At 40.9% G+C, this 11,747-nt stretch overlaps 1 protein-coding gene across 2 annotated transcripts in view; it reads left to right on the top strand.

The window, feature by feature from the left end:
• The first annotated feature begins 733 nt into the window (after window positions 1–733).
• slc12a2 (solute carrier family 12 member 2) overlaps window positions 734–11,747 on the top strand; it is a 64,787-nt gene continuing 53,773 nt past the window's right edge. For both annotated transcript variants that reach the window (XM_062483809.1, XM_062483808.1), the window contains exon 1: window positions 734–1,780. In XM_062483809.1, the coding sequence (XP_062339793.1) occupies window positions 1,214–1,780 (567 nt within the window). In that variant the 5' untranslated portion in view covers window positions 734–1,213. The remainder of the gene's footprint in view (window positions 1,781–11,747) is intronic.

Raw genomic sequence — 11,747 nt, 5'->3', positions numbered from 1 at the left:
TTTCTAAAACCTTATTTCAGAGTAAAATTTTACTATCAATAAACATTTGGACATTTATTGAGATTCACAAGTGCTAATTTGGATAGATTAGGCTTGGTTATTTATTATTGCCTACAGTGTATGAACATGCGTTTAACAAAGTTTAGGAAAGCAAACCTATGCAATACCAATTCAGCTGTTGTCAAAATGTGTATGTGTTTACAAGATTGAGTCAGTATTTTTTGACCTCTTCTTTTTTCTGTCAAGTCCCTACACTTGACAGCTGTGCTGGTTTATCCAGGGCTCCTCCCCCACTGACATTTCGAACATGTAACCTAATATTACTTCAACTTTTGTACAGTATGTGCGCCTGAGGAAAAAAGCCGCCACGCCTCGCGGACGTTCTACCCTTCATGTAATATGCATTTATCTGTGATCGAGCACACTTACTTACACTACTTACAGTTACTGTTACTGTTGATATCATGCGTTCTTATTAAATACTTTGCTGACGATGACTGGGACACACAGTCAGTAAAATTCCTCTATACAATGTCATTTAGGATAAAAGAGTATGATAAATGACTAACGTGTAAATGTAACATGTAAAATGTGTATCCATAGTATTAGCAATAACACGCCTTCCTCCCTTTTCAGTAAAGAAAATCCTGAACTCTCGCGAGTTTTACAATCGTTTGGAACCCACCCCTACAGTGATGCCTACTGCAGTGTATATAGCAGCGAGATTATCAGTGAGAGACTAGGAGGAGTTGCGGCAAGGTCGATACAGCATCCCACTCTCAAAAGCACGGAAACATCAGAACACGGAATTTAATCGCTTCCCTTCGAGTGTGTGCTTCCAGTAAGTGGACCAGGAGGTGTCTCGTGGTGTTCTTAGCTTGTCTATTAGCTTTAACAAGGACAGAAAGTTGATTTGTTTTCCACACTGAGCTTGTGGCGAGGCTATCATTCTCCATTGTCGCTCTCCGCATGTCTAGTGATTTTGCCACCTTTTTGAGAGGCAGCACAACGTTCGCCTTTTCCTTAATAGGAATCACATACTGCGCTTATTAGGGAGCCAGATTGGCTTGCTCTTTGAACGCTTCTTTGAACTGTTTAAACTGACCACTTATGTCAGGGAAGAACTTGGCTATAGAAACGGTGTAGTATTGCACACGAGCTGTGCCGAACATTTTGCTACTCAGAGCTTGTCCATACACCGGTAATATTTGCCATGTCAGCGCCATCCTCAGAGCCTCCCGCTCTGGGAGAGACTCTCGCGCCTGAAAACGAGGGTCTGACAGTGGATGCGGGCTTGAAGCCTGCTGGTCCGACACCTAGCCAGAGTCGCTTCCAAGTGGATCTTGTGGCTGAAGCTGCAGGCGCCGCCGCGGATGACAAATCACCCAACTCTGATGCATCCACGCTTACATCTGGCGATAAAGCCACTCCCGTACCCGAGGGCTCAGAGCCAGCGGCAGGCGGCGAGGAGGCAAAAGGCCGATTTCGGGTGGTGAACTTTGCCGATCCGAGTGCAGCAGAGAGCCCCCCAGATGCAGTGCCCGCCGAAGGCTTTCAGAATGGTGACACTGTGATGAGCGAGGGAAGTCTGCATTCTTCGACAGGAGGCCAGCATCACTATCACTACGACACCCATACGAACACCTATTACCTGAGGACTTTCGGGCACAACACCATCGATGCAGTTCCGAACATCGATTTCTACCGGCAGACAGCGGCGCCACTGGGGGAAAAGCTGATAAGACCCACCCTTTCAGAGCTGCACGACGAGCTTGACAAGGTGAGCAACAAATGCTTTAGGAATAGGGGATGGGACATGGCACGCGTGGTGCAGTAGCCTATAGTGCAAACCGCCACAACAGAAACGACACTGACAAGCTCGTGAGGTGTCTCTAGCTAGCTTTCTGATTCATCCTTCCAATCCATTCCTGTTTGCCAAGTATTTTCTTTTGTCTTGGTATCGATTTGGGTATCGATAGCTGGGCTGCTTATTATGTAGCGACGTTGTTGGTCGGAATGTCTGTCAGGAGGATGAGCTGTGTGCTTCGATAGATAATCACATGGATAGGTGTAATGGCATAGAGCACAACAAAAACTATTCATGGTAGGTTTGAAGATCTGATTTTACGCAGTGCTGAACATAAACTTCAGCTCACACAAATTAAGTACAGTTTTCACAAAGACTAGGAAATGATCTGCTTGTGAATTTTAAAGAGAATTGTTGAGGTTCGAAATTTGATTTGGCCTAAATCTTTCCAAATCTATTTTATTGCGTTGAAAGAATTTAAATCTCGTGTAAAACCACGCGTGCACGTAGATCTGAAGGATTCTAAATGTGAAGTGTTTTTGTATAGTCTTTTTGCCATGGCTGTCTGGTAACTGGTGTTATCTCCTTCATTCTGAATGACAGACAAGTGTTTGCTCTAATTGCTTTTTCAATGATGCCACGCTTTCCTTTGGGCAGGAACACTTTTTTTATTTGAAGCTTGAATGACACAATTAAGTGTCAAGTCCAAGGTATTTTATTTCACTGACACCATGCGCATTGAAATGCCAACCTGAAGCCCCCAGTATAACTCTATAACTTATTGCAAGATGAAAGACAACATTGTATCCATCCAGGCCATAGCTTCATTCTTAGCTTGATATACTATTGAGTCCTAGTATTCCTGTTTTCAATTCACAAAGAGCTATCACTTACTCAGTTGGATGTAATCTTGCCTGTATTACTACAGAATTGATTAAACTCCACATCTTCAGTTGCCTCCCATATTGTCACCTCCCTTCTCAGTTTACAGCATTGTACTATAACGTTCGATCTGTGGGTGGCCTTTTGATGTACAACATGGTTCTCTTTTGATTGATAACAGTTAATAGTTGTTTTTTTGCCTGAAGACTTTTAGAAGAAGGAAGCGTCCCTCCACCCTCTTTCTTTCACCAATTCAGTTGAATTCTCTTGGAGTTCAGGAAGGAAGGGAGATGTGTTTTTTTTTGCACATGGTTAAGTTAAGCATGCACCCTGCACTGCGGTCATGCTTCACATTAGAGCATGCCATTTTTGGCTGCATGTGTGGCACTGTACACAAGCAGTTGTCAGTAACCGGACACTAGGAAAATGTCTTTTGAGAAATCATTTAAATTTTTACTCCTAAACATGTTAGATGTTACAACAAGACCTTGTCATTACAAGTTGAAGCTTAAGCTTAGAACTTCCAACTTGGCAGTCTAATGGCTGACATGCTATACATTTTTTTTAAGTGGCCTGGCATTGATTCAAGGTCATGCATTCATGCAGGAAAGTATTGGAATTGAAAGGTATGGGACTTCTCTGAGCTGTACTCTTAAGTAGGGTTGGGTATCGTTTGGATTCATACGATGCCGATCCGGTACTTTTGAAACGATTCCGATTCTTAAACCGATTCTTGAAAAATGAAAGTAAGGCTCTTTTATAGTTTATTTTATTTTATGGAAAATTGTTTAAATGTAACAATATATTAACTTTTTGAAGTAGCCTACTTAAATATATAATAAGTAAACCAAGTCACATAACACACAACTACAATAATTTAACAATAAATAACAGTTGCACTATTAACAAGTAACAACAAAATAAATGTTGAGTTGGTATACTAACTAAACCAGCTTCAAACTTCAGCAGTTCTTTTGCAGAAAAATGACCATATTTGCCTTCTCTGGCAAGATGCAACACCTCTCCTGACTTATGGCATGTTAGGGCTGACAAATTGGGGAGGCTGTCCCGGTACCAGGGACTGATTTCCGCAAGCTGTCGAACACATCCCTCTACTTTAAGAAGTATTTTGTGTGTCGCCACATGTTTCAATAAATTCGACGTGCTTCCCACTTTGCACAAAATCGTTTTGAAACATTTGTTGCATTTTGCGATGTCGGAATCCTTTGCTGTGAAATACAGACACACTTTCGACCGCTTCGCTTTAGCCATTTTAAATGCACTTAAAGCTAGCTAACGATAGACTAGCAGAGCAAGTGTAATATGTTTACTAGCGATCACGTGCAGTGAATGGTTAATATGCTTTAACGTCTGATTTGGTGAGCCCAAAGGGAAAATATGGCATTTTGAAAGTAGCTTACATTTACGGTAGCTATCTATCGGTAGACTACAGAGAAAGTGTGATAGTTTACGTCCGTTTCGGAGCAACAGAGGGAAAATATTTGTCAACACATTAAGTGGAACCGAAATGAGGAACCGAAATGTGCGTTCTAATCCGGTCCGATTCCTACCGGATGCGTAGGAACCCCGGTTCCATAGTGGAACCCGGTTTCGGTACCAAACCCTACTCTTAAGTGGTGGCATTCACTGTGATTCAGCAGTCCGGCTAACATCATTTTTTGAATTGAATTGTAGTGTCTCAGAGCATATACAAACCCAACTTTAGTGACAAGTGTAATATCTAGTTCAATTTTTCAGTATTGTAGAAAAGCAGCCTTCTAGACTTAAGCAAGTGCTGTATGTAATATATTGTAGAGCTGGGTGATATGGAAAATTGTATTGATTGATGTTGATAATTATATCTAATATTTTTCAGTGTCAAAATTAATACAGATGATTAGTATCAGGGAGACCGATAGCCCATTAACTAATTTGCAGTAAAAATTGAGAAGAACACAAACTACAACACAGCTTTGTTGACATGCTTATAAGTATGTTTAATCAAAATAACTTGTCAACATAGAACAAAGTGCAGAAGTTAAGATTATGTGGAATGTTTGTCACCTGTTTGTTCTGATAGGTTATTAATATACTTCAAATTATTTCTTATGACTACCCTTCTGATTTCTTTAAGGTTCTGTTCTAAGAAGAATATTCTTAAAATGTTTTTGAGATTAGGCTGTTATTATTGAGTTAATCATTTGGTTGATATAAAAAAGAAAATTGGTGACACATAGGCCTTTTTTGGCCATATCGCCCAGCCCTATTTTGGAGACAATTTCTTAGTTTTGTTCCCTCTCATTAGGAATGTTCGAGATCCAACGTAACTAGCCTTGAGTGTAGGCGGTAGCAGTCGAGGGAAGAGTAAAAAATCCTGCAATGAAGTTGGAATAGTCAGATATCACAAGTAATTTCCCATCATGTCGTTGCTTGTGTTGGCACTGACGAGTCAATGCAGTGCCTGACTTTGCTGCCTTTCTTACGAGAACATCATGGCTTCTGTGACCGTGACAATCGGTGACAACTCGACGTGTCAGACAATGGGTGTGTTTGACATTGACTGTTGCTGGATGGACAGATTGGCGAGGGGCCGCTTGCAGTCGGGGGAGGAGTTGAAAACAGCCGTCAAGTCAGACATTTTCTGCTTCCTGTGTTTTTTTTTGCATTTACGTCAGTCATGAGTTTAAATAAAGTGTCCTACTTTATATGATATATTTATATGATTTAGTGTGCTTGGAATCAATCAAGCATGTTCTTGTACTTTTTAATGAGTTAATTTGACACCTGTAAATAAATAAATACAATTCAAATTCATCGAGCGCAGTTTCTCAACTGAACTTAGTCACTCCGTTAGTGAAGAGACGGACTCAAACACTTTCTTCAACAATAGTAGTGCAGTCTGTCAATCGAGGCAAATATTTAATTAAATTGTACTGTTTGGATTTGAGCATTAGCAAAACTGAAGGTGTCGGAATAAACACAAAATGCATGTCAGGGTTGTCGTGTGTGTGTCTGGCCAATCATAAAATAGCCATGGAAGCGTAGATTTTTTTTTTGTAGATAGAGGAAAACAGTCTGAAATAATTGTATCGAAAACAAGTTCCCTAAACGTATCATCGTTATTATGGACGATTTTGTGAAATTTGTCAAGATGGTTTTATTGGCCAGCACTAAATGTGTGTTTGTTGTGTGATACACTGCGAATAATCGTGAAGCAATTTGTTGCAAGTTATTTGTTGTTTTTACGCAGGCTACCACTTTTCTATTCAATATTGTAAGCCTCCACACATCGGCCTGTGCCAAGTTGGTTGTGGGCTGTGTGAAGGTCATGGTTTCTCATCCCTGTGTAGTTATCTATTTTTCTATTACGTTCAGTGTAGCACACAGATTGAACACGGAATGGAAATTCCACTGTATCTATCAACCTTTTGCCTGTGGACATTTTACTAAGCAATCAATGAGTGAACCAATTAGCCATTGTTAGGGCTGTTAAAATTCAGTTTATAACAGATTGGAAAGTTACCTGACTTCAACCAGAACTGACCAGACTTTCTCTGGCACAGTTCCACTTCACAAACCTTTCAGTGATGCAAGCGATGGTCTCTAATGAAATTGAAAAACTAAAAAAGGGCAGCATACATTTCTACTGGCAGTGATGTAATCCAGAAGAGATGCGACAAGGCTGGCACTTTGGATGATGCTGACCTAGGGCTGCGCAACTCCCATTGGGTCCTAAAGCCGACAGCAGCAACTACAGCAGCAGTGTGCCCCTGCCCTGTATTGACCAACCAGAGAGGAAGCCCTGACAGGGCAAATTTATTCTGCGGCCAAGCAGAAGCAGATTGTGCTGAAATATTGATGTCTTCTCCCACTGTTACCACCATTGGAGCTGAGAGTTGAGTCCTAACAGACCAGCCATAGCAAACTCCCAACTTGCATCCCTCATTGCTTGGTTTGGGACACAACTGTGTTTATGTAACAGAAGTAGGAATAGGTGTCTAATGCAGCCAGCCAAAATGTAATTCATTGAGGGAAGGCACTTGGGAGTCCTACAGTTAGGTCCATAAATATTTGGACATTGACACACTTTTCATCATTTTGGCTCTGTATACCACCAAAATGGATTTGAAATGAAACAATCAAGATGTGCTTTAAGTGCAGACTTTCAGCTTTAATTTCAGGGTATTTACATCCAAATCAGGTGAACGGTGTAGGAATTACAATACATTTTATATGTGGCCCCCCCATTTTTAAGGGACCAAAAGTAATTGGACAATTGGCTGCTCAGCTGTTCCATGGCCAGGTGTATGTTATTCCCTCATGGGAGTTCGTTATTTCATTGACAAGGAGCAGATAAAAGGTCTAGAGTTCATTTCAAGTATGGTATTTGTGTTTGGAATCTGTTGCTGTCAACTCTCAATATGAAGTCCAAAGAGCTGTCACCATCAGTGAAGCAAGCCATCGTTAGGCTGAAAAATCAAAACAAACCTATCAGAGAGATAGCAAAAACATTAGGTGTGGCTCAATCAACTGTTTGTTACATTCTTAAAAAGAAAGAACGCACTGGTGAGCTTAGCAACACCAAAAGACCCGTAAGACCACGGAAAACAACTGTGGTGGATGACAGAAGAATTCTTTCCCTGGTGAAGAAAAACCCCTTCACAACAGTTGGCCAGATCAAGAACACTCTCCAGGAGGTAGGCGTATCTGTGTCAAAGTCAAAAATTAAGAGAAGACTTCACCAGAGTAAATACAGAGGGTTCACCACAAGATGTAAACCATTGGTGAGTTTCAAAAACAGGAAGACCAGATTAGAGTTTGCCAAAAAACATCTAAAAGAGCCTGTACAGTTCTGGAACAACATCCTATGGACAGATGAGACCAAGATCAACTTGTACCAGAATGATGGGAAGAGAAGAGTATGGAGAAGGGAAGGAACTGCTCATGATCCAAAGCATACCACCTCATCAGTGAAGCATGGTGGAGGTAGTGTTATGGCGTGGGCATGTATGGCTGCCAATGGAACTGGTTCCCTTGTATTTATCGATGATGTGACTGCTGACAAAAGCAGTAGGATGAATTCTGAAGTGTTTCGGGCAATATTATCTGCTCAGATTCAGCCAAATGCTTCAGAACTCATAGGACGGCGCTTCACAGTGCAGATGGACAATGACCCGAAGCATACTGCGAAAGCAACCAAAGAGTTTTTTAAGGCAAAGAAGTGGAATGTTCTGCAATGGCCAAGTCAATCACCTGACCTAAATCCAATTGAGCATGCATTTCACTTGCTAAAGACAAAACTGAAGGGAAAATGCCCCAAGAACAAGCAGGAACTGAAGACAGTTGCAGTAGAGGCCTGGCAGAGCATCACCAGGGACGAAACCCAGCGTCTGGTGATGTATATGGGTTCCAGACTTCAGGCTGTCATTGACTGCAAAGGATTTGCAACCAAGTATTAAAAGAGACAATTAGATTTATGATTATGTTAGTTTGTCCAATTATTTTTGGTCCCTTAAAAAGGGGGGGGCCACATATAAAATGTGTTGTAATTCCTACACCGTTCACCTGATTTGGATGTAAATACCCTGAAATTAAAGCTGAAAGTCTGCACTTAAAGCACATCTTGATTGTTTCATTTCAAATCCATTGTGGTGGTATACAGAGCCAAAATGATGAAAATTGTGTCAATGTCCAAATATTTATGGACATAACTGTATGTCCCAATTCCACCACTTTAGATTACCACTATCATTAAGATTTATAGGGCCCTTTACTGTATTTCCTCGATACAGAATTGTAGAATCCATACATAAAAATGAAAGTTGGAGCTCTCATACCCAAAAATCTGAAACAGAATTTGGGGGAAAATGTTTGACGTGGGTTTTACTGACCAGTTAGGTCATTAGTCATTCAAAATGCATGTCAGAAGGTCCTATACGTTCGGAGGAATGCATAATGGCGGTAGTTCCCCATATTTCTTTTGTCTTTTTTTTCGCCTTCATTTCCTCTTTTCTTCTGAGTTATGTAGGTAGAGCCCCTCATTAGTGAAGGGCTATGATTAAAAGTTTTGCTCAGCCAAGCAAACTCCTCCATGTTTCCATAGATCAACATAACAACCCTAAATGTCATGCCCCAATGGAGATTCCATAAAGCTCCACTCTCGTTTAAATTCGTGTGATCAAGTGTTACTGTATTGTCATCAATATTACAAGTTGCAATGCCTTTGTAGTTTTGTAAAGTCACGCATTCTGCCAGTGTTTTCTTTGCCCTCCAGATATATATATCATCTTTACTACTTATTTAATTTAAACATGTAGAGGGAACAATTGTTCAGTTGGCCCACTTTATAACGCTGACTGCTGCTGTGTGCTATGGCAGATGTGTTCTGATGACACACACAGGGTCAGCCTTCTCCATGACGCTATGTGCTCCTGGTCTCCATGGAGATGCCAGTCTCATGGGGAGGGCGTAGTTCGTAGCGACAGCAGCATGGTGCAGAGGGCTGTTGTCAACAGGTTGTCTCCTGTGGCCCTTTCAGTGAGAGAGGATAGCAGAGGATGAATTAACAGGAGGTGCTTGATGTGACAATGAAGCCTGCCAGCTGTTTCCTTAGCTCCATACTTGTAACCTATCCTTGTTCGATACCTGATTAATTTTTAATGCGGTTAGATTATACTTGTCTCCATAGTCACAGTTTTCGCGCTGACTTTGAAAATGTTGCAATTCCTTTGCCTTAGCCGTTTCTGCAAATGTGCTATAGTTTTAAGCACTGTCTGTCTTCACAAACTCACCATCATATTCAGAAGCAGAAGTTGACACAGTAATTGCAGACGTTGGCAAAGGAGTGAGAAAGTCCGGAAGTTTAACTTGACTTTCTTCTTATATGAATGCTAGATATTTCCATGATGAAGGTTGGATTTTGTGATTTTAACTAGTTTATCCTTGCATCCTAGTTTTTCATGCATTGAAAAGGCTAAGGTGGTCCGCCTAAGGCTTTTCTCACACTGCCTAAGCCTTCTAACAGAAATGGCACAAAAAAAAAAAAAATCTGTAGATTCTGTTAGATATATACTTCTGTAATTCGGGAGTCCCACAAGCCCGCGGCGCTAGTTAGGTTATGCAGTATCTGTGGAAGACCACTATAGGGCTGTCAAAATTGCTCAAAAATGTCGTTTGAATATTCCCTTTTAAAAAACACATATTCGAATTTCTGGTTGCGCATTAGGCACGTCAATAACAGGACAAATTAATACAATGAGACATAACTACTTGTATAGGTAATTTAAGTTTAAACATATTTAACAACATATTACCTACACAAAAATAATGGCCAAGACCGCAGACCTTGGCCGCTCGCACTCACGCGCTCGCTCGCGACGTCGCGCTCTCTGCGCACAGGGGTTTCAATAAACAAATGCTGAGTGCTGATCAAGAGTTTTCTGCAAGCAATTTAAGGTCGCGATTCTTGTCCCAAATATGTCAGGCTTCATTCAGTGATTGAAACATATTATTAACATTAATTGAAGTTTTACAGTATAGAACTGACATTGAACGCTCCGAGCGAGATGTGCTGTGGTAAACATGGAACTTTTCCTTGGCATGAAATGGCAAATAATCAAACCAGTGCGTGAATCTGTTGTAGCCCATCTAGTCTATTTTATTCATGCAATATACAGTCAGTACAGTAGCGACTAGCCTACACTAGTAATGCCCACCCGCAAAGCAGACAGTTGCGCTGCTGCCAACACCGCTGCCGCGTTTTTTTTTTTACATTAGAATATTAATTTTCACATTCGAAATTCTGTTTTTAACAACTATTCGAATATATATTCGTTGACAGCCCTAGTCCACTAGATGAGTCAGAGGAAGTTTGGATGACTTATTCCACTGTAGTTTATTTAGAAGGATGGGTACTCATTAAGTTTGAGGTCATACCCTCAGTTTTAGTCTACTCTTAACAGTAGCTGGTGAAATCAGCTACCATCCGTTGGTGGCGTAGATACCAATAATGCGTTGCATCATATGGTGCTTGAGTAGCCTTGCTTGTAGAAAATGGAACATTATAATCTTGGGGTCTATGCCACATCTGTGCAGGTATGTGACTAGAGACTGGTATGAAAGGCGATCTAATATCAGGTTCAGAATGTATGGTTTACCTGTTCAGCTGTTTGAAACTCAAGATTCCTTTCTTTCCCACTTGCTACTAAAACTATTCACATTGAAGCGTACAACTTTCTTTCATCAGTACAACTGTTGAGGTGATTTTGTTTCCACAGAAGGGGCGGCACAGAATGGTTGGCTCAACATCAGGGAATAAAATGATCAGATAATTAAGAAGCACGCACTCTGCGTAATTCTAGTGTCTACAACCATGACTGTAACCATAACAAGCCCAATGTTACGTTTGGATTCAACACTCTTGTCCAAATATTTCTCTACGTTGACCCCATTGTTTTTGTTCTCTTAGACTACATTCCATTGGTATTTGTTCATTACACGCACAGTCAGGTTCCACAAGTTGAAGTATTTTGTATTTCTTGGGACTTTTGAATTTTGCATGCTTTGCTTCTCGAACCACTGTATCAATCCCTCCATTCTTAAAGAAAGATTATTCACTGAATGTTGGCATGTGGATTACCTGTAATAGTTTATAGGGAAGTAAACTGGTTATGAGGTAAAGCTATTGCACAATTTTATTAAAAGGGAAGCTGTTGTGAAGTTAGTTTGCAACAAAGAAGTCTTTGTGCAGAGGTCTTGTTTTAGCCAACTCCACGTGGACTTGTGTTTATTCTCCTCACTCACACACACTCTGTCCTTTCTTTTCTTTTTTGGCTGTGTCAAAGATTGTGAACAGGAAACAGGAACTGAGGCAAGCACAGTCATTCTGCCCTAAACTGTGACTGGAGTGGGGCAGAAAGAGGGAAGGCTAGAGAAAGAAAAGGGCGGCCTTTGTCTCAATATCAGAAATGGTTTGCAGCGGGTGTAATGCAGGCAATACACAAGCCATTTGGCAGTGACTTGTAAGTGGTTGTGTGTATAGCGCCCGTTTCTTATCACC

Source organism: Osmerus eperlanus, chromosome 18 (genome assembly GCF_963692335.1).
Source record: "Osmerus eperlanus chromosome 18, fOsmEpe2.1, whole genome shotgun sequence".
Taxonomy (NCBI): domain Eukaryota; kingdom Metazoa; phylum Chordata; class Actinopteri; order Osmeriformes; family Osmeridae; genus Osmerus; species Osmerus eperlanus.
The sequence above is the reverse complement of the archived record's forward strand: the minus strand, read 5'-3'. Positions and strand labels throughout refer to the sequence as shown.